Source organism: Bos mutus, chromosome 25, assembly GCF_027580195.1.
Source record: "Bos mutus isolate GX-2022 chromosome 25, NWIPB_WYAK_1.1, whole genome shotgun sequence".
Taxonomy (NCBI): domain Eukaryota; kingdom Metazoa; phylum Chordata; class Mammalia; order Artiodactyla; family Bovidae; genus Bos; species Bos mutus.
Window position 1 is genome coordinate 22,035,309 of NC_091641.1, and position 24,765 is coordinate 22,060,073.

Consider the following 24,765-nt stretch of genomic DNA (forward strand, 5'->3'; position numbering starts at 1 on the left):
TCGGGGAGTTCGGGGAAGGGAAGGGGAGTTTGGGCTGGGTCTTGAAGGACAGAAGGATTTGGACAAGCCAGGACAGCAGAGGGGAAGAGGGACTCCAGGCAACAGGAAGCACTTCAGGTATGTGGAGGAGAGAAGGCAGGTCTCCATGGTGGAGGGTGAGTCCACTGTCCCTCAGTATCGGTTGGGGAAGGGGTGAGCGGTCGGGTAGGGGGAATATTGGGGGAATATCTTACAGAAGATGGCATGGCACTTGGATATAACTTAAGCATATTCTATACTTTAAATCATCTTTGTGCTTACTCACTCAGTCGTGTCCGACTCTGAGACCCCATGGACTGTAGCCCACCAGGCTCCTCTGTCTGGGGATTCTCCAGGCAAGAATATAGGACTGGGTTGCCATGCCCTCCTCCAGGGGATCTTCCCAATCCAGGGACTGAACCCAGGTCTCCTGCCTGGCCAGTGCATTCTTTATCAGCTGAGCCACCATGGAAGCTCTAAATCACCTGTTACTAATAATAGCTAATACAATGTAAATGTTATGTAAAAACTCATAAATACAATGTAAATACTATGTAAATAGTTGCCAGGGGCAAGGCAAATGTACTTTCTTTCTGAGGTTAGCTGAATCCAGGAACCTGGAGGTCTGACTATAATTCACCTTCACATTCCTAAAGGAAGGACATGCTCAGTTAGAAAGGCATCTGGGCAGACTTTCCTGGTGTTCCGATGGTTAAGAAACTGCCTGCCAAGGCAGGGGACACGGGTTCCATCCCTGCTCTGGGAACTAAGGTCCCACGTGCCAAGAGGCAGCTGAGCGCGTGTGCACCACACCTACTGAGCCCGAACACCTAAACTACTGAAGCCCACATACCCGAGAGCCAGCGCTCTGCAAGAGAGGCCTCGCCTGGCACTGCAGCCAGAAAGCTGCTTCTAGTAGCCACAACTAGACAAAGCCCGCAGGCAGCAGCAAAGACCTAAGGCAGACCAAAAATAAATAAATAAGGCACCTGGACAGCCTCTGATCTCAGCCTTTCCCAGACCTCTTTCTTTTGTAAGCCCAGCTCAATTTTTGTCTAATCCACTTAACATTGGAATGGTTTAATATTTAAAAGAGCATCCATACTTTCACCACGGGATTCAATGGCATCTAGGCCCCTGTCCTAGCCACCATGCAAAGTCATCTTGTTTATTCCAGATACACATTCCAGACACTAACAAGGCTCAGGCCGAAGCACTGGTGTCATCCTCGACGTTTCTCTTCCTCTCATCCCACACCAGCAAATCCTGTAAGCTCCACCTTCAAAGCATGCCAAGCATCTGGGCACTCCCACTGCCACCTCCAGCTCCTGCCCGCTTTAGAGCAGCAGCCTCCTAACTGGCCTCCCTGCTTCCACCTTGAACCCATTGCTAGCGATCACATTACTCCTTCCCCTTAAGTCTCCCCATATCACCAGAAATAAAAGCCAACATCACTTCCATCCCATGCGAGGCCCTAAACAACCCCTTCCTGACCCTCTTCGTTTCAGACCTTATCTTCCACAGGCCTCCCCCCTTCCCCAATCCCACCTCTGGGTCTCTGTCACTGCTCCACTGGCCCCCATAACCTCACAGCACCCTCCTTCACCTCTTTCCAGTTTTTGCTCAGACTCTACCTCATGGCTGAGGCTTTCCCTGCCCACCCAGTTAAAACCACAATATCCCCCCAGCCAGTTCCTTCTCCACAGCACGTATCACCACGCGACAGTTTACAGCTTCGTGTTAATCATCCATCCCCACCCCCACCACCACGCAGTGGTAAACTAGACGGAGGCCGAGATTTTCATCTATTGTGTCCCTTGCGGTACCTGCAGAACAGCAACCTGAGGTCAAACTGCCAGCGTTCGTTGGATAATAGAGAAAGCAAGGGAATTCCAGAAAAACATCTACTACGGCTTCATTAACTACGCTAAAGCCTTTGATTGTGTGGATCGCAGCAAACTGTTTAAAATTCTTACAGATGGAAATACCAGACCACCTTACCTGTCTCCTGGGAAGCCTGTATGCAGAACAAGAAGCAACAGTTAGAACCTCACAAGGAACAACTGACTGGTTCAAAATTGGGAAAGGAGTACGTCAAGGCTGTATATTGTCACTCTATTTATTTAACTTCTATGCAGAGTCCATCATACAAAATGCCAGGCTGGATGAATCACAAGCTGGAATCAAGACTGCAGGCAGAAACAGTACAGCTTCAGATATGCAGATGATACCACTCTAATGGCAGAAAGTGAAAAGGACTAATGACCTTCTTTCTTTATGAGGGTGAAAGAGAGTAAAAAAGTTGGCTTAAAACTCAATATTCAAAAAATGATCATGCCATCTTGTCCCATCACTTTCTGGCAAATAGAAGGTGAAAAAGTGGAAGCAGTGAGATTTTCTTTTCTTGGGCTCCAAAATCTCTGAGGATGGTGACTGCAGCCATGAAATTCGAACACCCTTGCTCCTTGGAAGGAAAGCTATCATTCCCCCACTCAAAACTCTTCAGCTGTCACACAGGATAAAATCCAAATTCCTTTCCATGGCCCCAGGGTCCCATATGATCTTGCTGGGCCTCCAACAAGCTAAGCCCCAGCCAGTCTCAGGAACTTTGCACATCAACTATTTTCCTCAGGTCTTTTCAAAAAAGGCTGGCTCCTTTTCACTAGATATCACCATCCCACCCCCTCCAGGAACAGACAAGTTTCCCTGACCATTCACCTTAAAGGTCCCCACCCCTCACCCGGTTCTCAGATCAGATCGGATCAGTCGCTCAGTCGTGTCCAACTTTTTGCGACCCCATGAATCGCAGCACGCCAGGCCTCCCTGTCCCTCACCAACTCCCGGAGTTCACTCAGACTCACACGTCCATCGAGTCAGTGATGCCATCCAGCCATCTCATCCTCTGTCGTCCCCTTCTCCTCTTGCCCCCAATCCCTCCCAGCATCAGAGTCTTTTCCAGTGAGTCAACTCTTCGCATGAGGTGGCCAAAGTACTGGAGTTTCAGCTTTAGCATCATTCCTTCCAAAGACATCCCAGGGCTGATCTCCTTCAGAATGGATTGGTTGGATCTCCTTGCAGTCCAAGGGACTCTCAAGAGTCTTCTCCAACACCACAGTTCAAAAGCATCAATTCTTTGGCGCTCAGCCTTCTTCACAGTCCAACTCTCACATCCATACATGACCACAGGAAAAACCATAGCCTTGACTAGACGGACCTTTGTTGGCAAAGTAATGTCTCTGCTTTTGAATATGCTACCTAGGTTGGTCATAACTTTCCTTCCAAGGAGTAAGCGTCTTTAAATTTCATGGCTGCGGTCACCATCTGCAGTGATTTTGGAGCCCAGAAAAATAAAGTCTGACACTATTTCCACTGTTTCCCCATCTATTTCCCATGAAGTGATGGGACCAGATGCCATGATCTTCGTTTTCTGAATGTTGAGCTTTAAGCCAACTTTTTCACTCTCCTCTTTCACCTTCATCAAGAGGCTTTTTAGTTCCTCCTCACTTTTTGCCATAAGGGTGGTGTCATCTGCATATCTGAGGTTATTGATATTTCTCCCGGCAATTTTGATTCCAGCCTGTGTTTCTTCCAATCCAGCGTTTCTCATGATGTACTCTGCATATAAGTTAAACAAGCAGGGTGACAATATACAGCCTTGACATACTCCTTTTCCTATTTGGAACCAGTCTGTTGTTCCATGTCCAGTTCTAACTGTTGCTTCCTGACCTGCATACAGATTTCTCAAGAGGCAGATCAGGTGGTCTGGTATGCCCATCTCTTTCAGAATTTTCCACAGTTTATTGTGATCCACACAGTCAAAGGCTTTGGCATAGTCAATAAAGCAGAAATAGATGTTTTTCTGGAACTCTTTTGCTTTTTCCATGATCCAGCGGATGTTAGCAGTTTGATCTCTGGTTCTTCTGCCTTTTCTAAAACCAGCTTGAACATCAGGAAGTTCACAGTTCACATATTGCTGAAGCCTGGCTTGGAGAATTTTGAGCATTACTTTACTAGCATGTGAGATGAGTACAGTTGTGCGGTAGTTTTGAGCATTCTTTGGCATTGCCTTTCTTTGGGATTGGAATGAAAACTGACCTTTTTCCACCCAGTTCTAGTCACTACCAAATCCCTGTTTTACTTCTTTCAAGGTTCTTATCATAACTTGGAATTACCTAGTCTATTTACTTAAGTGTTGTCTGTCTTCTGCCCTACAATGTATGCTCCATGAGCGCCCTCAGTGCTTTAACCATAAAACAGAGATGATTTAATTTACTTTGCGGAGTTGATACGGGCATTATTATCTTTTTAAAAAATTCATCCTGTTCTCCCAATATCTAGAACAGTGAAGTAAACACTTGATATAGTACAAAGACTGAGTAAATGAGTGCTTGAGATCAGGCAGTGACAGACCCTTTACCCGGCGATCCTAACTCAGCCCCATCCAGAGACTGGTGGCCTCACGGTTTGGGCCTCCTGGACACTTGAGGACAGTGGTGTGGTCTGACCTTCCAGGCCACCACCACAAGGCAGCAGTGACCACCTTGACCTCAAAAGGGTTTCCTGTGACCACAAAGGTCTGTGGCAGTGGCTCTAAGGCACTGGGCACAGAAAACATCCCCACCAGGGGGCTGTTCAACAAATGGAAAGGGGAGAAGGTAAAATCTAAGGGAGGGTCCAGAGCAGAGGAGATGCCTGAAGGCCATAGCTGGGTCACACAGGAATCTAACCTGTAGGCCAATCAGAACTACCACACAATTGCACTCATCTCACACGCTAGAAATGCTTAAAATTCTCCAAGCCAGGATGTGACCTTTGTTGGCAAAATAATGTCTCTGCTTTTAAATATGCTATCTAGGTTGGTCATAACTTTCCTTCCAAGGAGTAAGCCATGGCTGCAGTCACCATCTGCAGTGATTTTGGAGCCCGGAAAAATAAAGTCTGACACTGTTTCCACTGTTTCCCCATCTATTTCCCATGAAGTGATGGGACCAGATGCCATGATCTTCGTTTTCTGAATGTTGAGCTTTAAGCCAACTTTTTCACTCTCCTCTTTCACCTTCATCAAGAGGCTTTTTACTTCCTCCTCACTTTCTGCCATAAGGGTGGTGTCATCTGCTTATCTGAGGTTATTGATATTTCTCCCGGCAATCTTGATTCCAGCCTGTGTTTCTTCCAAGGCTATGGTTTTTCCTGTGGTCATGTATGGATGTGAGAGTTGGACTGTGAGGAAGGCTGAGCGCCAAAAAATTGATGCTTTTGAACTGTGGTGTTGGAGAAGACTCTTGAGAGTCCCTTGGACTGCAAGGAGATCCAACCAGTCCATTCTGAAGGAGATCAGCCCTGGGATTTCTTTGGAAGGAATGATGCTAAAGCTGAAACTCCAGTACTTTGGCCACCTCATGCGAAGAGTTGACTCACTGGAAAAGACTCTGATGCTGGGAGGGATTGGGGGCAGGAGGAGAAGGGGACGACAGAGGATGAGATGGCTGGATGGCATCACTGACTCGATGGACGTGTGAGTCTGAGTGAACTCCGGGAGTTGGTGAGGGACAGGGAGGCCTGGCGTGCTGCGATTCATGGGGTCGCAAAGAGTCGGACGCGACTGAGCGACTGATCTGATCTGAGGCCAATCAGAAAAACAGTCTCCAGCTACTGGAAGGAGAGAGACAACACAAAACTGAATTAAGGGGTAAGGGGCCCAGGGTAAACAGTCTCAAAGTCTGGATTCTTATTGGCTGTGTGTCCCTTCAACAAGGCATCTCCCCTTTTTGAGTCACTTCAGTTTCCACCTCAATGAAAGGAGAGAGGCGGCCTAGAGGCAAAAAGAATTAATTCTTAACTCATAAGCCCCTCCCTTCTCTAAGGACTTAATACATTCATCCTCATGTAATCTGTAGCTGTATAAGTAAGGATGTATTGATACCATTCCCAATTAACAAAAGAGGAGACTCAAGTTCAGAGAGTAACTTACCCAAGGTCACAGTGCCAGAGAAAGGCAGAGCTAAGCCACAAACCTGGGTCTAGCTGATGTCAAATAGCCTTATTCTCATTCTTAACGACTATGCTGCCGGATTCTTTAGTGGAAGGCAAGATGGTGTAGTGGGTAAAAGCCTGGACTCTGGAGTGAAACTGCACAGGTTCAAATCCCAGGTCTGCCGTCTGGTACCCCCTAGCCCGTCTAGCATCGTTTGATCTTCACTATTTTCACCCCAAAAATGGGTATCAACCAAAGTACCGACCTAAGAAAACTGTGAATATTAAGTAAAGTAGAAACATAATCCCTGGGAAGGTTTGTTACTTACTCGGCACAACGTTTTCTTCCAATCTAAAAGGGCAGAAGACACAGCCACGAAACAAGCGCTGCAATCTGGAGCTTCTCCGGTTTTACCCTGAATTCAGCTCTCATCACCACCCTAGGAGGTGGGGGAATCCTCTTATCCCCAATTCACAGATGAAGAAAACTGTGACAACTGCTTTAAGATCTCCTTTTTCTGCCCCCCAAGGATTCTAAAGCTAACACAACAAAACGACCTTTTTTATTTACTGGTTTACTTGACGTGCTTACTGACACCTCGTCTGATCAAACCTTCAGGGCCAGCCCCATCGGCCGCACGTCGCTGGCTCCCAATTAGCACTGAAGGGTGGCTGGAATAAATGAATGGAGAATTCCAGGCCTAGCCGGACGCGATCTGATCCGGTTCGGCGGCGAGGAGGGGGCCCCGGACACCCTCCCCCTGCCCATCGGGGCGGGCCGCCTGCCCCGCGCCACACCGTCCAATGGGTTTCGCCTGCCTCGCGGGTGGTCAGGCCCCCTTCTCACGCCCACCACACAGCCACTGCCACGAGCCGCCACGCCGGCAGGACACCGGCTGCCTTCGGACAGGTGCTCCCGCAGGAGGCCCGCCTGAGCCGGGTGGGGCAAGACGGCGGGACCCTGAGTCACCGCCGGTAGCCTCGGCCTTGGCGTCACCGACTGCCGGGCCAAGGCGAGGTCCGAGCCTGCGGCCGGCCCGGGTCTCCTGGGGCAGGCTGCCCGTCCTTCCCGCCGGAGTCCCAAGAGGCCCCCAGCCCCTCGGCACCGCGCGGCGCGGGCCTCCCGGCCTACCCAGCAGCCCCGCCCAGGCCCACCTCGTGAGTACGGCCCGGCTCCAGCCCGGGTGGGTACTGCCAAGACGGCACTCACCTCTCCGCGGCGCCCGCGCGCGGGCGGCAGCAACGGCCCAGGTACCCGCGGGCTGCAGAGGAGGCAGTGGCCAGACTCTCCTCTCAGGCAGCGGCCATGTTGCCGGTGGAGAAACTCGGGCGGACACGTGGGGGGGAGCGAGAGGGGCGGGCCCTAGCGCTTCCTTTTACCCACAATGCCCCGCCCCGGCGCGCGCGGACCCGCCCCCTCCGCCGCTCCATTCATACGGGCGGCCAGCCCTGGCCTGGCAGCAGGGGGCGCTGATGCAGTAGCAAAACAGCTGGCGAAGAGGTAGCAAGGAGCAAAAAGCTCATTCTGGCAGCGGTGGGATTCGAACCCACGCCCCCGAAGAGACTGGAGCCTTAATCCAGCGCCTTAGACCGCTCGGCCACGCTACCCAGTTGTGATTGGGGTTTTCCAGGAAGCTATTTAAAACATTTACATGCACGTACATGTCTGTTTCTTTGATATATGTTTTACTTCATCCCTATAGAACTATTTTAGAACGTGTCGGCTACTAAAAAGAAAATATTTGCTCCAATAGCTAGACCCACACTTCTTCCGAACAGATCTTAGAACGAAACGCAGTTTAACAATCTGTTTTCTGAGTAGGACGTTTAACACGTTAAGCAGGTTAACCCACACTGGAATAAATGATGGGTTTCAGCAGTAGCCGGCACCAGGGGTTCTGAAAGCCAAACCCGTGGACTGGTGTAGGCAGTTTTCTCTAAAACTATGTGTTTTAATTTTTAGTTACACAGATAATATGTGAATTATTGCAAAATATGAAAACGTTGTAGATAAAGTACTAATGTTTTTTACCTTTGGTATCTAAGTCCCTTCCGCAGAGGTAACCATTATACAGCTTAGTATACTGTACATCCTTCTGGATCTTCTATTGTGAATTTATGTGAATATATATGGATATATTCATATGACCATATATATGCTAGATATATCCATAGAAATAGGTGTTTTGTTTTTATTGTTATGGATTTTACATAAATATAAATATTAATCATACCAGTAGTATTTATTGCAACTTTTTTCACCTATGTTTTTTTAGTATCCATATTGATATATATGTAGATATTTTAAAATATAGAAAAAATACAAAAAAATCATCCATATTCCCACTACATAATATCGTGGCATTTTACTTCCAATTCTTTTCTTATGTATATGCTTTTCATTAAAAGTGTGAATGTGATCCTTTTAAAAATCCAGTAAAAATATATAGTGTGATCTTGCTTTTTATTTACATAATCCTTACTACATTGTACCAATATTATTCTGCAACTTGCTTTTCTACTCCAATATTACACTTTTTATTTATTGTGATACATATGGATCTAATTTATTCCATGCTATGAAGATGGACATTTAAGTGGTTTATATTAAGTTGTTATATTCAAGTTTCTGGTTAATATCCAGTTGGCACACACCCTGATATTTGGGCATTCCATATTCCTCTGTCTCTTCAATTCCTCCTTAATGCATATTTTTTTCTCCATCTACCTTTAAAATAAGTATTGACGTACAAAGATTTTCATTGTACTGGGAGAGTTCGTTACTTTTAAAGCAAGCTTTAATACATACAGAAGCAGCCATCTATCTTGGCCATCTATCTTGTGAGAGGATCAAAATCAAGTGAGGAATAGTCCTTGCAATCAATAGAAACCTTGACCTGCTCATGGTGTTTTAGTACCAGGAGGAACTGTATTTGTTTGTGAGTTATGTGCTGGATTTTCCAAAAGGAAATAGCCCTATGATGAAGAATAATTGCTGGAATCTCTGCCTAATTCTACTTTTCTAGTAATTGCCTGACCAGCCCAGAGAGTGGGTCTCTGGCGGTCACCTTCCCCCACACCGTGGCCAGTGGGCTCTATGGTAAACACAGGACAGAGGTCAGACCAATCATGAGACGTGGTGAGTTCCTGATTTGTTATTTTGACTGTACTAAGTGTTGGGGTCAGTCTCTGAGACCGACTGACTGAACTGGGATTTGGGGTGGCCAGATTCTGTGAGATGGACTGGAGAAGAAGAGAAAGCCAGTGAATGGAAAAATAATGATAAAATGAAAGGAAGAGTAGAGAGTCACAGAGAAATTCTGATGGTTTTGTGACTCCCAGCTTAAGACTTTTCCAGGGCCCAGTGGCATTCACTTTCTTGCAGACATCCCTTTATCATTGTAATAAATTCCTCTTTTCTGCTAAAGCTAGGGGTATCTGTTAACTTTAATAAATGAGCCCCGCCCTGCCTAGTGTGGAAAGTGCTCAAATAGAGGTAAAGATATTTCTGCCAGAACATTCTGCAGCAATTCACGTCTGTCCCTGCCAGTATTGACTAAACAAGATGCCTAACAGGAATGCCAGCTGATCCAGGAAGGCAGAGCCCAGGGTCTCCTTTGGGCGTTTCTTGCAGACCTGCGGTGCCATCACACAGCTGTCTTGTGACTGTCAGATGTGAAACTAATAAGCAGGAGAAGCAGAATGCTGCACCGGAACTAGGACCCACTGGGTGCCAGCAACTTTATGTAAGGGGAGAGAGGAAAGGGCTAAACCCCCACTGTCCTATGGCATGTCTGCTCTGTCCCTTGGCTAATGGGGCGGATGGCCGGGACAAAGGGCAAGCACCACAGATGAAACATTGCTTCTGGCCCCCACCCCCAGTCTAGAAACTGTCAAGTAAAGGGTGTCTGTCTCTAGATCATAGCCCCTTCGGCTGGGGACAGCGGGATTGGACAAGGTGGCTTAGTCCTGGATCCCCTGCAGTCTTCACTCCCTTGCCCCTGCAAAAGGAAATTCATCCCAAACCCGGTCTGAGACCAAACCGTACAGCCTGAACCTCCTTCTGGGAGTTAACATTCCCAGTAAAATATTTAACCATTTTTCTTATGAAATTTACTAGCATTAAAATTTGTACTGGGAAACTAGTTTTCTACCCATCCACCAGTTGTTTGCCAGTCAAGAGAGTAGTGAACTTTAATGAAACATCCCTGCCCCGTCTTCCCGAATCTGACAATGATTGTGTAACCATGCTCTTGTCCTATAAAATGTCTTTACCAGAATAAAAGTCAGAAGAATGGTCACCCTTGTGTGAGTTGGGGTGGGATGTAATGCCAGAGGTGGGGGGGTGGGGCATGTCTCTGAGGGACCTTTCTAGAGTGCTGCAAATGTTCTAAAATTCATCAAGCTCTACACTTAAGATTGTACACTTTACTCTATGTAGGCGGTACTGTAATAAAAGGTAATTTTTTTTTTAATGTCCCTACCAAATATGGATCTTTGAACTAGCCTCCCTGAAGATTTACACTTCCAGGAAGACTGTAATAAAATTTTAGCGTAGGCTTACAACAAAACCATCGGAAAAGTTTTTTTTGACATTTTCCTCTACTCTTCAGGGCCCTTTTCTTCTTCCTCCCAAAGGGAATACTCTCTCTGGGTGGGAATGTGTTGTTTGTGCCTTCCCAGAATCCTTCCCCCCACTCTTCTGTTTCCAATACTGATTTTCCTTTGAGGAAACACTCCTCCCTGTGGTCTTTTTTTCCAGTTAATTTTTATTGGAGTATAGTTGATTTACAATGTTGTGCTACTTTCTGCTGTACAGCCAAGTGAATCAGTGATACATATATTCACTCCTTTTTAGATATTTTCCCCTTATAGGTCATTACAGAGTAGTGAGTAGAGTGCCCTGTGCCATACAGTAGGTTCTTATTAGTTACCTATTTAAATATGGTAGTGTGTATATGTCAAGCCTGAGCTCCCAATGTATCCCTCCCCAGCTCCTCCCTGTGGTCTTGAAGGAACTGTCAATCAAAGCACCAGGATCCAAATTAGGCCAATCAGATGCTTCATCCTGGAAATCTGAATCTGGATACTAGAGCCAATTTAGCTCACTAGTGGCCCAGGGAAGGAAACTTTTCGACTGTTACCTTCTGCTAGATCCCCACGCTTGCCCTAGGACCTCCTTTCTGAGGCCTGATTAATTCCCTTTTACCTTCCAAAGTGTAAGTTACCGCCTTCTCAAAAAAAAAAAAAGCTTTGCTAATATTGCTACTGCTAAGTCGCTTCAGTCGTGTCCGACTCTGTGAGACCCCATAGACGGCAGCCCATCAGGCTTCTCCGTCCCTGGGATCCTCCAGGCAAGAACTCTGGAGTGGGGTGCCAGTTCCTTCTCCAATGCATGAAAGTGAAACGTGAAAGTGAAGTCGCTCAGTCGTGTCCAACTGTAGCGACCCCATGGACTGCAGCCCACCAGGCTCCTCGGTCCATGGGATTTTCCAGGCAAGAGTACTGGAGTGGGGTGCCATTGCCTTCTCCGTTGCTAATGTTGGTTGGTGTTAATTTCTATCACCTGCAACTAAGGATCCCCCAATCACCTAGGTCTCCCCAAGAGGAACCCTGTTTTTGCAGAGGAGACCCTTTAGTTGCATGCAGGGTGATCAGAGCATTTCTGTCTAGAACAAATGCTTAATTAGAAGGAAAACTGGGACACAGGCATGAACTAGGACTCTCCTTGGCAGACTGGGACAGGCAGTCATCTTACACCTTGACCACTTAAAGGTCCACCCAAACTGAGAGACCTGGGAGAGGTTTCCTGTATTGAGTCAAGTTAAGCTGAAGACGCCACTATTCCTGGCACCCTCCCTCCAATACCTTTAAGTTTCAGCTTTACAAACGCACTCCTGTGTCCCGTGCTGGAGGTCATAGGAATAAGGCGGCGGCAGCAGCTGCAGGTGACATCATTTCTGCTGCAACTATGATGATATTTGAGCTTCAAACCTCCAACTTTCCTTCCTGATGGATGGAAATATTCTTATCAAATGTTTTTGCTGTGTCATACCTTTAAGCCTCATTTTTCTCATCTGTAAAACGTTCACAGTAATACTGAAGTTGGTTGCAGGGTTAGAGGTGACTGTGTTATGTCCAGCCTAATGCCTGACAGGCCATGTATCATTATTTCTAAGACACGTTTTTTTTTTTCCCCCCACATTTTAATATCTCTAAAATTGGCCTGCGTCTTATGATCCATGGCATACAGTTTATTTTCAGTGTTATTTTTTTCTCATTAATACAGAAAATAATGATGGGTCTTAAGATCAATGGTGTCTTAAGATTCAACAAAACATAGTAGTGGATATTCAATACATAAATTATCATGATGAATTTTTAACTTAGCAAATTTAATTTAGCATTTTTAGCTTAGTTAGTAAACATTTTAAATTGTTACTTTGAACTCTGCATGCCATCAGTCTCCAGAGAGGAAACAGGGCTAATGCCTCCTGCAAATTTCTCTTGTGGTTTCTCTTCACTAGACATGGTGGGAAGGGAATTTTGGAAAATGCAGTTTAGTTTAGCCCAGTTGACATCTAGTAACCACCATAGGCCATTAATGAAAGCCTACTGAATGCAGGCTCTGTGTGTCTGTGTGTTAATTGCTTAGTCGTGTCTGACTCTTTGCAACCCCATAGACTGTAGCCCACCAGGCCCCTCTGTCCATGGGATTCTCCAGCCAAGAACACTGGAGTGGGTTGCCATTTCCTTCTCCAAAAGGAACTTCAGAAAGAAAGAAAGTGAAGTCGCTCAGCTGTGTTGGACTCTTTGCGACCCCATGGACTGTAGCCTACCAGGCTCCTCCATCCATGGAATTTTCCAGGCAAGAGTACTGGAGTGGGTTGCCATTTCCTTCTCTATGGGGGCTCTAGCCTATGTGATCAGGCATTAGAGATGGAAGTCAACATAACTGATAGATTGTATCAATTTTCTAACAGCCTAAGAAGAAGAACAGACATAAAATGCAACAGGAAGCTGTGTTACTCCAAAAATATCACAGCATCAGAACACCTGAAAACCTTCATGGAACTTTAGACTATGACACCATTCACATCTGGACAAGAACAATGAAGCAAACATCAAATTTACTAAAGGGAAGATAGCTTGCTTGATGCTCTGTAAGACTCAAGGTAGTATAAAACATGGCCTTTCTCATGACTGATCTTACCATTTCATTGAGGAGCTAAGACACATGCTAGTGAAAAATTAAATGCTGGAAAATTAAATTTAAAGAAATTTTAAATTCTTCAGTTCAGTTCAGTCACTCAGTCGTGTCCGACTCTTTGTGACCCCATGAACCGCAGCACGCCAGGCCTCCCTGTCCATCACCAACTCCTGGAGTTCACCCAGACTCAGGTCCATTGAGTCAGTGATGCGATCCAGCCATCTCATCCTCTGTCGTCCCCTTCTCCTCCTGCCCTCAATCTTTCCCAGCATCAGGGTCTTTTCAAATGAGTCAGTTCTTTGCATCAGGTGGCCAAAGTATTAGAGTTTCAGCTTCAACATCAGTCCTTCCAATGAACACTCAGGACTGATATTCCTTAGGAAGGACTGGTTGGATCTCCTTGCAGTGCAAGGGACTCTCAAGAGTCCCTTGAGACTCTCCAACTGGTTGGATCCAACTGGTTGGATCTGCTTGCAGTGCAAGGGACTCTCAAGAGTTCCAACACCACAGTTCAAAAGCATCAATTCTTCGGCGCTCAGCTTTCTTTATAGTCCAACTCTCACATCCATACATGACCACTGGAAAAACCATAGCCTTGACTAGATGGACCTTTGTTGGCAAAGTGATATCTCTGCTTTTTAATATTCTGTCTAGGTTGGTCATAACTTTCCTTCCAAGGAGCAAGCGTCTTTTAATTTCATGGCATAAATTCTTACTTTGATAATTTTACCAAAGTTGTATATGGTATTAATTCTATAAGGCATGTTATCAAAATGAATAGTATGCCTACCCCTTCCACTCCAGGCAACCACTCTCAACTTTTAGCTGATTCTTGTGTTTATCTCCATATGTCTAAACAACGTACTTGTATCGCTGCTTTTTTTTTTTTTGTTTTAGGCATTTCCTATTGACGACTGAACTGACTGACTGACTGATTGACTTCCTACTAAGGAAGATAAGAATTTAACTTTAATCATCCAACTTCTGCCATCACAAACACCTCAACCCTCCTGAAAGAATCATACTACAATTTCATTTGAACAATGATCAGTACATGCTACTCATTTAAGCTTAAGCTTAACTATGTTCTCAACTATGATTATTTTTCCTCTTCTGGAAAATATTGTTTATCTTATTCTTTATTTAATAACTGCCTTTAAAAAAATTTACCTTTCTATGAATTCATCCATAACTCAACTTCAAACTGTCCATCCTTGTCACACAGAATCAAGAGGTGCTCTATTGCTTCAAATTTTTGAAGACATTTCTCCCACAGCCTCCTGAGAGATGCCGTAAACTCTGGCTCTTCACTCTCATGTAGGGACTGACTTTGCCTCATTCTTGGTCTGGAACCCATGCCTTTCTTATTTCCCCCACAGTGGCTCTCTTTTGATAGAACAACTCTTCCAGTGTCTTCTGGAGAAAGAGTACTCAAGAGATTACTTTTTTGTGAATTTACACATCTGAAATATCTTTATTTGACCTTTATGCTTGCTTAATAGTTTGGGCATATGATTCTCCATTAAAGAATATTTTCCCCACAATTTAAAAAGCATCAACTTCCAACTTCCAGTGTTACTATTGAGTTATCTGATATTATTCTGATTCTCAGTCATTTGTATGAAACTTTCTCTTTCCCTCCTGAAATTTCCAGTATCTTTTCCTTGCCCTCAATGTTCTGAAATTTCAGGAAGACAAATCTTGGCATAGGTCTAATTTTATCCATTGTGCTAGATACTTAACGGGGCCTCTTGCTCTGGAGACACATCCTTCTGTCCCAAGGAATGTTCTCAACAGTTAAAAAAGATTCTCTCAGGCATTTAATTCCCTGTCAGTCCTGTGGTTAAGACTCTGCACTTCCACTGCAGGGGCAAGGGTTTGCTCTCCGGTCAGGGAACTAAGATCCCGCAAGCTGTGTGGCTGAAATTTGGTGTCGGATAAGACTCTTGAGAGTCTTTTGGACTGCAAGGAGATCAAACCAGTAAATCCTAAATGAAATCAGTCCTAAATATTCTTTGGAAGGACTGATGCTGAAGCTGAAGTCCAATACTTTGGCCACCTGATGTGAAGAACTGACTCATTAGAAAAGACCTTGATGCTGGGAAAGACTGAAGGCAGGAGGAGAAGGAGACGACAGAGGATGAAATGGTTGGATGGCATCACCAACTCAATGGATCTGAGTTTGAGCAAGCTCCAGGAGTTGGTGATGGACAGGGAGGCCTGGCGTGCTGCAGTGCAGAGGTCAGACACGACTGAGCCAGTGAATTGAACTGAACTGATGCTGCATGGTGTAGCCCCAAAAGATTCTGTCCTCTCTACTGTCTCTGCTCTAACTTGGGCTCCTAAAATATCTTTTTTTTTTTTTTCTTTTTCTTTTTTTTTAAGCCAGGCCATGTGGGAGCTTAATTCCCTGACCAGGGATCAAACCTGTGTCCCCTGCATTAGAAGCTCAGGGTCTTAAACACTGGATTGCCAGGGAAATCCTATATTTTGTTTTATTTTAATTAAGACTACATTTATTTTTTCCAATAGATACTACTAGTATTACTTTTTGGAATTAATTTCATTTATAATTGAGAAAACTAAAATTGTGCATGAAGTCAGAAAGAAAGATATGTATGTAGGGAGAAAAACAGATAGATTCCTCAGATGACTCATAAAAGGAGAGGGGGAAACACACCCAGTCATAACCAGACTTTTGAGTTTCTTTCAGTGATACTTTCTTTTTTTGGTGATCTTAAATACTAGTAAGCATGTCCGTTACTGAGTCCAAGCTCACCAATGAGTTGGAGATGAGGTGCTGAGGCAAGGAACCCAACTTTATTCAGGAAGCCAGCAGACTGAGAAGATGGCAAACTATTGTCTCAAAATAACCATCTTGTTGCGGTCTGGATGCCAGGTTATTTTATAGAACAGAGAAGGGGGGGAGGTGAGGAAGAAAAGTAAAAGGCCATTAATCTTGCAAATATCTCCTGGAATGGCTAGCCTTGGGGAGGAAATGTGTTCATTTCTTCCTTCCGGTAGCCACCCACAGATGGGCCTTGTCCTGAACAAGAGGCACTCTGGTTCAGTATTCAGGCAGAGGAGCAGGGGTCCCAGAGGCAGGCCATTTCATATAAACAGTGTTGTTTTAGTGAACAAAAGCAATGGGAAGCAAAGGTTAAAGGAAAAGAAACAGATCCAACGTGGAGTCAGTTCTTTCCAGTAACGTGTCAAGATAGAAGAGAAACCAAATCTTTTTGGAAACTTCATGGTATTACAGAGAAAGCAATTTCTCACTTCTAAATGATTTGCATATTGGTAGGACCGAGTTAAACTTCTTTGCATTTTAATCTACATGCTGAACATAATTCAGTAAAAATGATATTTATATCTACATGTATGCTTAATTTCTATTAAAAGCCTATATGAAATTTTTAGCTATGAAACTAGGATCCTAGAATCCTGTCCCCAAATTTTAAAAAGCCAAGGAAAGATCCTCAAAAGGTTACACATACATAATCTGAGGCTGTTCTTAGCTGATTTATCCACAAAGCAAAAATGGTTAACAATTATAACTGTTTCACTGAGGAATAGTTTTGCAGCCCAGAATGCCTGTTCCTTTGGCTTCTAGAATTTCCTCTCCTATTCTTCAGCATTTTTATTCTTTTGTTTCACTCTCTGGGAAATTTCCTCTACTTCATTTTCCAGACCTTCTATTAAGTTACTCATTTCTCTAAGTTATATTCAGTTTACAAGAGCCCTTTTACTATGTGAATTCTTAGAATCGTATCTTGTTCTTTTTGCATGGATACAATATTTTATCTAAGGATATTGATAGTTTTTTATTAAAGTTTTCTTCTCTAGCCATATTGTTTCCTCAAAGATGCTGTTTTCTGTTGGTTCTGTTTGTTGTATGAAATACCTTCCGTATGTATGGATCTTTGGGTGGCTGTTCAAGTTTAAGAATGGGGCTCTAATATGTTGTCTGGGAATTTGTCTGTGTGGTTGTGGGTGGGACTTGATGGGTGAGACTTTTTTTGTGAGGTGCTCTGGCCAGCCTGTTTTGTTAGGGGGAAGTACTTTAAATCTTTTATCTTAGGCTGCTAAGATTTACAAGAAATTTTTCCAGTTGTCTGCCCTCCACGAGGAGGGACAAAGTCAGCTGCCAGCGTACCTGGGAGCACAGGAGCAAAGAAGGCTGGTGGACACTCTACAACAATACAGAAACTTTCACAACCCTCCTTTCAGGACAGTAGCCTTGATAGGGCCAGAGTAAATGGACAAAGTAGGTAATTAAATAGTTAATCCCACTAGAGAATTGTAAGTAAAGAAAAAGTATGGGGAGACCCCTGTAAGTTAATGATCACTAAGAAAGTACTGGAGAAGGCGATGGCACCCCACTCCGGTACTCTTGCCTGGAAAATCCCATGGACGGAGGGGCCTGGTGGGCTGCAGTCCATGGGTCGCTAAGAGTTGGACACGACTGAGCGACTTCACTTTCACTTTTCACTTTCATGCATTGGAGAAGGAAATGGCAACCCACTCCAGTGTTCTTGCCTGGAGAATCCCAGGGACGGGGGAGCCTGGTGGGCTGCCGTCTATGGGGTCACACAGAGTCGGACACGACTGAAGCGACTTAGCAGCAGCAAGAAAGTAGGCGTGCTTACCCACAAAACTAAGCAGGCTTGCTTAGCAACAAAATCATGCAGGAGAAGTATGAGACATGCCCCAAAACAATGAAACAACAGGTGCATGAGACCAACATCCTGCCCGCTGGAGCTCAGTAAGTTAATGAACCCTAGGACATGCTCTCTACACACATAAAAAATGTTTGGGCCTTCCCTGGTGGTCTAGTGGTTGAGAGTGCCTGCCAGTGCAGGGGACACAGGTTTGACCCTGGTCAGGGAAGATACCACATGCCGTGGAGCAACTAAGCCCAAACACCGCAACTACTGGGCCAACAGTCTAGAGCCCATGAGCCACAACCACTGAGCCCACATGCCCCAACTACTGAAGCCTGCGTACCTATGCTCTGCAACAGAAGAAGTCAGGACAATGAGAAGCTGGTATACCACAAAGAAGAGTAGCCCCTGCTCATCACAACTAGAGAACGCCTGTGTGCAGCAACAAAAACCCAGCATAGTTAAAAATAAGTAAATCTTAAAAATAAAAAAGCCAATGATTTATGGAAATGTGACATTTCAAAGTAAAGACCCTCATTGTGCTGAGACCTGAAATAATTTTTCCATAATACTATGCTAGTCCCAGCTTGACCACGTAGGGATAAGAAAACTCCTCTGCCCAACCTGGAGGAGGGGCTGATGATGGAAGAATGAGGAAGAAGGTGGTCTTTTTCCCCTGCCCGCTTTTCCCTTTATGAAACTGTAGCCCACTAAGTTCTCAGGGTGGCGCTCTCTTGCCTGCCTGCTTAGCCTCACCAGGCATCCTATTTGAATGTCACTTTCTATCACTTTGCCTCTCACTGAATTCTTTCGGTGCTGAGACACAAAGGCCTGGAGCTCCTCGGAGCCCCCGCAAAGTGCCACCTACAGTTCAGCCTCACTCTCTACTCTGCCTGGTGTCCTAGGCTTCTGCAGTGTGATGAAGGAGCAGCTGACTGGCTACATGGGGGAGATGAATGGGTCTAGAGGTCTGATGCTTTGTCTTTCAACTGAACCTACATTTTTAGCACCATTTCACTCCCACCTTCCAGAGGCTCCTGGTACCTATGGCTTATCCTTTTGGGGGTGTCTTCAATGATGAAAACATGGTTCTCAGATTTCTCTGCAGCTGACCTAGGATCCAGCTTTCTTGGGGCTGCTCATTCAGTCCATCTCCTTTCCAGCATCCAGGATTTTGTTGTTGATGTCTACTCTTCATCCTCATGGGCTTATGCCATTAAGAAAATTTCTTTCCTGTCATTTTAGTTGGGACTTAAGAGCAAATGGACCAAAGAAATGTGTGCTCAATATACCATGTAGAGTTATGCCAATGTTCAAATTTCTTAATATTCTTAAAATTTTTAAAGAAATTCTCATTGAATTTCTTAAAACGCAATTAGCTTGAAACCAAATGATCATGCAAATAAGCAACATTTTTTCAAGTTTTAGATCACAAAACATCTATTACATGCATTTTCTTTGAAACTGATGACAACTCTATTGGTAAAAATTATTCTTTGTTTTCTAGGTCAGAAAAACCAAAAAAAAAAAAAAAAAAGAGAGAGGGGTACATCCTTTATATAAAGCAAATGGAAAACATTATGTGCCAAATTTGGAAGGTTTTTGTAAGAATTTATTAGAAATATTAAAAATTGAGAAAACTTGCATTAACAAATCAAATTTTCAGCAGTTTGAAAAACTAGAAAAGGGGGCAACATTGAGCCCACACTCCCCATGGGGACAACCATCTGGAGCTGAATCTGAGCTGCTTTTCAGGTGGGACTAAGGCCTCCAATCCACTCTGTCTCCACTCACCTCCTTCACTCATCTGTAACCAGAAGACACTTGAATTTGAGACCAGAAAGAAAGAAATCACTTTATTTGGAAAGGCAAAAGTGAACAATATATATGCAAAAATAAATCTATAATACAAGCCACTGTATTCTCTGGGTCCCACCCAGTGTCCACCTTGTCTAGGTTAAATGGTTACCTCAGAGATTAGAAAAAATGAGTAACAGGCACAATTGCAGAGAATATGCATATTTTGTCTCCTTCGCCCTGCCCTCCCCCCCAAGCTGCACATACTTGTGTAAACATTTTGTTGATTTGTGACACATGTCTAGTACTGCAGACAAATGTGCTGGGATGAAAGGAAAGGAAGTCATTAAAATAGCAACAACAGTAGTTACCTGGCTTGACTCATCAATGTTGCATTTGATGATAAATTCCCACAGGGCCTCAGGTGAGCAGGGAATAAGGACATCCAGCTGCACTGGGGGCTAGGGATTTTTTTTTCCTACTTCCATCCATAAAGCCTGCTTTTTTTTTTTTTTTTCTTTTTAAACCTATAGCAAAACTGAGAGACATTACACTCCAGTTCACTGCAGTTTAATTTTAAATTTTATTCCCAGAATCCTCTAAGAGTAGCTGGCAGATTCTGGCTTCAGCTTAGCCTCTAACCAGCAGGATATTTGGAAAGAGTCTACCTTTCAGAACCTTGGATTTCCCATCTGTGACTGAAGATACTGATTATATCCTTGACTCCACTAATCTCCTGGACCTTCACCTGCTTCTTGTACTTGAAGATAGTCTCTGATGTCTTCCCAGTTGGGCTGGAATGTCCTGAGGTTTTTTGCTTTTTGGATGCTCAGCATTTGTGGAAAAAGAAGATGCCCTAGCCAATTTTAGAAGGCACAGAACTATCTTTTGAAGGTGGAGTAAGTTCTGTTAGCTCAGAAGGATTTGTGTCTTGCAGATCACTTTGCTCTCACTGATCCTTAAAGAAGCATTTGATTAGCTGTAGTATATCCAGGCCATTCCAGTCTCCTACAGGAGAAGGGGACCACCTGGTGACATTAAAGCCATATGGATGGGTGGAATTGCACAGATGACCAAGCCATTCCAGACAGGCTGGAGGAACTAGAGCCACAAACACTCCATTTTTTATGAATTTACTGAGTGCTTACTCAGTGCCAAGGCCCTGTGTTTTTAAGCACTAGAGATTGAAGAAAAATTGAGTTAACACGCAGCTTCAGGGTTTAATATAGTAACTCTTAGTCAGGATTAGAGCAGGGGCTGGCAAACTATAGCCCAGGCAGGCTGTTTTTGTCAATAAAGTTTTATTGGAACACCAGCTGCACTCATTCATTTAGGTATCATTCACCAGTGTTTCTGTACTATAATGGCAAGGCTGAGTAGTTGCAAGAGACCATAAGGCCCACAAAGCCTAAAATATTTACTATCTGGCCCTTTAGAAAAAGTTGCCAATCCCTGTGTTACAGAAAAGCACTGACATGTAACTAGGAAATGAGACAGGTGGTCAGGGAATATAAATGATTTGCATAATAAAATCTCAGAGAGCAAGGAGACTGGTTGAACTAACAACAGCAACAACAAAAGCATCAGTTAATGAGGTTTGAGAATTTTGAAAAGTCAAAATAAAGTTGCTTCTAGCTTACATTTAACAAATGCAAATTAACTATATGCACTGGTTTAAAACACACAAACAACTTAAGGCAAGCCAACTACTTGATTTGTGCAAACAGCAAAAGGGTAATTAGTTCCAGCTTTTGGAGGAAACTGGTTATGGTGAGTCCAAATACAAAAACAGGGGTACCCGTCATTTATAGGTGATCCAAAGCACTTTTCAAAGGTAATTTTACTCTGTTTGATTTTTCCTTTAGGGTACACTCTTAACTTTGGAACCGAATACATGCACAGGGTCATGACTCCACAGTACTTAACACTAACATGGCCGAAGGACCTGTCTTAATGAACTGGTTTGTATGTTACGCTCTGTTTTTTTTTAATGTTTTGATTTTTAAACAGAGATGTTGCTTTAGCACTTGGGGTTGATCAAAGCAGTCTGTTTTCTTTGCTATTTGAAACATCAGTTGAAATCACACTGATGTTAAATCTGAAATCCTTCGAAAAAGAACACTTATTAAATACAGATAGCCATAGCTTGGCCCTGGGGAAATCACTGGAATTAATGAGTGTTTATAGTTCTTGCCCTCTCATTCTCCAACAGCTTAAACAAATCTCAAGGGACTGCTGCTGAAAGCATCCTACTGCAAATGACAAGAAAATCAGCCAAGCTTCAAGCAGAAAATGCCGCGGATGGGGGTTGGGAGCAGATTCTTCGTAAGAACGTCAGATGCTAAGAAAATACAGAGGAATACTGTACAAGGGGTACTTCAGTCATATTGTGGATGCTGCTACTGAGATGCAGAGTACATGTCTGCTTGGAGGAAAGGCTTCAACCTTCCAAGCCACAGCCCTTACAAGTAAAAGCTTTGAGGTGCACCCACCTCCACACGAGCTGAGGCAGGAATTAGAGGTAGTAAAAGTGTGCATATAGAAATCAAACCTGTTTTGTAAAGCCCACTGTGGAAAACACACTTCAGAATGTAATTTGGCTGATTCCACAAAATCAGTTGCATTTCAGGAAGGAAATTAAAAGATAAGAAAAGTGTGTGGGCCCTCCCCCATGGCAGAAGGGGTCCTGGGAGATGTACAGTCTTACACACACCAAAAAATGCCACACACATTCTTCCAAATGCTCTGAGAAAGACGGCTTTGCTCTAAGACAGATGTGACAATACACACCTCATGGAAAGTTAACATGCAGCTCTGCTCTTTCCTACCTCATCCTGACTCAGGAAACACAGGCTCTGTGGGCCTGAGATTTCAGCCCAGCCTGAAAAGGCTTGATGAGCAAAGCTTTAATATTTTCCATCCAGGGCAGAAAAGATACATTTTCTTACATCTCATGACAAACAACAACAACAATAACCACAACAAAACACAGAAAAAGAACCTCAGAAAGATACATTGGTTCATTAGGCTGCTTTTTCAATCCCCAGAGCCCTAGGGGACAGCTGCAGTGTCTCCACTGGTAGCAAAGACATTTTCAAGAGTTAAAAAATAGCATACAAAAGTTGATTTACTAAAAACATCTGCCCGCTCCAGCCCCCAAACAACCCTCAATAAGAAGTCTTTTTCTTCCCCCTTCTCCTAGCCCTGTAACTTGGGGCTGGCTGGCAGTGGTTTTTTCCAGCAAGTTATTCCTCCATCTGGGCCCAGGCCTCCTCTGCTTTCTCGTAGTACTGGTTGGCCAGCCGGCCCTTCATGGCTTCCATCGCTGCCTCGGCTGCCTGGGTGTACAAATCGCCTGAAAGAAAGCAAAGCAAGGCACAGAGAGGTGAAGAGCCTGTTGTTTTTGCTGCCTGGTATCCCTGACCCCTCTCCAAGAAGATCACACTGAGATTACTCCTTCTGGCCTATCCCTGCACATAACCTGGGTGGGGCTCTGAGTGTGCACGTGATCCAAGCGGGGTCAATCAAAGCACCTTCCCTGTTCTTCACCAGGCCACAGGGATTAGTCGGGACTTAAGCGCAGCCACCCAGAGTGAGCTATCCCAGTAAGCACAGTGATTGGTTTAGGGGCTGTGGGTGAGTCACTGAGAATCAGGCTGAGGACTTCTATCGGACAAATTGGGGCTATATGAAAGTGGAAGGGATAAAGTGTCTAGATGGGTTTGGCCACCAAATGAATTTGTGGAGAACATATAAAAACACTTGGTTTTCAGTGCTTTTGGATTTAGAAGTTTCAAATAAAAGATTATAGAATTACAGTATTAGTTGCTTGATTTCGTTATACTACCTTAAAAAAAACTTTTAAACTTAGCCTCATCCTATACCTGTGAAACCAGGAGTTCAGTATGTTTATCATGTTATTTAATATATACAATGTGCATTAACTGATGAGTGAATAAACAAAATGTAGTATCTATAAAATGGAATATTATTCAGCAATAACATGGAATGAAGTACTGACACATGCTACAACATGAATGAACCCTGAAAGAAGGAAGACACAAAAGGTCACATACTGTGATCCCAGTTATATGAAAAGACCAGAACAGGTAAATCTATAAAGACAGAATGTAAGTTAGTGGTTGCCAGGAACAGCAGGAAGGGGAAATAGGGAGCCACTGCTAATAGGTACCAGGTTTCTTTCTGGCATGATGAAAATGTTCTGGAATTAGGTAGTGGTGATGATGGCATAACACCGTGGACATACTAAAAACCACAGAACTATACACTTTATTTTTATTTATTTATTTTTTGAACTATACACTTTAAAATGGTAAATTTTATGAAAATGTCAGCTCAATTTTTGAATTGCAAACAAACCTCCCAAATTTCTAACATGTGACTATTAAAAAGGTTCATTTGCATACCAACTTCATAAAGCCCCTTTCTAAGCATCATATGGGTATCCAGCCTTGCAAAATACAGGGCCAGTATGAATCTTTCTCCCAACCAGAATGGAAAGAAGAGACTCAGTCTTGCAACTTGTTGTGAGTCCCAGTGAGACAGGAATTATGTCTCTTTCACTATCCAGCCCTGTCCCACCCCAGGGGCAGGTCTGCCAGGCCCTACCTGATCTCTGTGGGTCCTTCTCCAGCCCGCAGCCGCCTGTGAACAGCATCTCCGCCTCCCTGGCCAGCAGCATGTACCGGGGTTCGTCTTGCATCCCATCATACTCCCCACCCTCATCACAGTCAGTTGTCTCCAGGGCAGTGTTGTACCAGTGGAGAGCCTCTGGCCAGCTCTGGGACCTTGCCAGGAGATACAGAGGAAAAGAGAAGTTACCATGGCAACAGGGAAGGAAGGAGGAGGCCCATCAGCAGGAGAGGCAAGTCAGGGATCGCAGTGCGGCCACTACCTATGCTTCGGGACCCAAAGTATCCAATGCCACCACATCTAAGGGCTGTCATTCACATTGTGCTGCTGCTGCTGCTGCTGCTAAGTCGCTTCAGTCGTGTCTGACTCCGTGCGACCCCATAGACGGCAGCCCACCAGGCTCCCCCGTCCCTGGGATTCTCCAGGCAAGAACACTGGAGTGGGTTGCCA

At 44.4% G+C, this 24,765-nt stretch overlaps 2 protein-coding genes and 1 non-coding gene across 9 annotated transcripts in view; all 3 read right to left on the minus strand.

The window, feature by feature from the left end:
• Positions 1-7,337, minus strand: part of POLR3E (RNA polymerase III subunit E) — a 33,389-nt gene extending 26,052 nt beyond the window's left edge. For 2 of the 3 annotated variants that reach the window (XM_070362854.1, XM_070362852.1), the window contains exon 1: positions 7,202-7,337. The gene's annotated coding sequence lies outside the window, so the exon portion shown is untranslated. Of the gene's footprint in view, positions 1-6,320; positions 6,432-7,201 lie in introns of all 3 variants that reach the window. The other variant, XM_070362853.1, reaches the window with a different exon arrangement.
• A 180-nt stretch (positions 7,338-7,517) lies between these two features.
• TRNAL-AAG (transfer RNA leucine (anticodon AAG)) lies at positions 7,518-7,599 on the minus strand. Its single transcript has one exon. It is a non-coding gene; the product is annotated as a tRNA-Leu (tRNA).
• A 12,095-nt stretch (positions 7,600-19,694) lies between these two features.
• Positions 19,695-24,765, minus strand: part of EEF2K (eukaryotic elongation factor 2 kinase) — a 71,797-nt gene continuing 66,726 nt past the window's right edge. For all 5 annotated transcript variants that reach the window (XM_070362660.1, XM_070362657.1, XM_070362661.1 and 2 more), the window contains 2 exons: positions 24,292-24,470; positions 19,695-23,017 (listed from right to left, as the gene is read on the minus strand). In XM_070362660.1, coding sequence (XP_070218761.1) covers positions 22,908-23,017; positions 24,292-24,470 — 289 coding nt within the window. In that variant the 3' untranslated portion in view covers positions 19,695-22,907. The remainder of the gene's footprint in view (positions 23,018-24,291; positions 24,471-24,765) is intronic.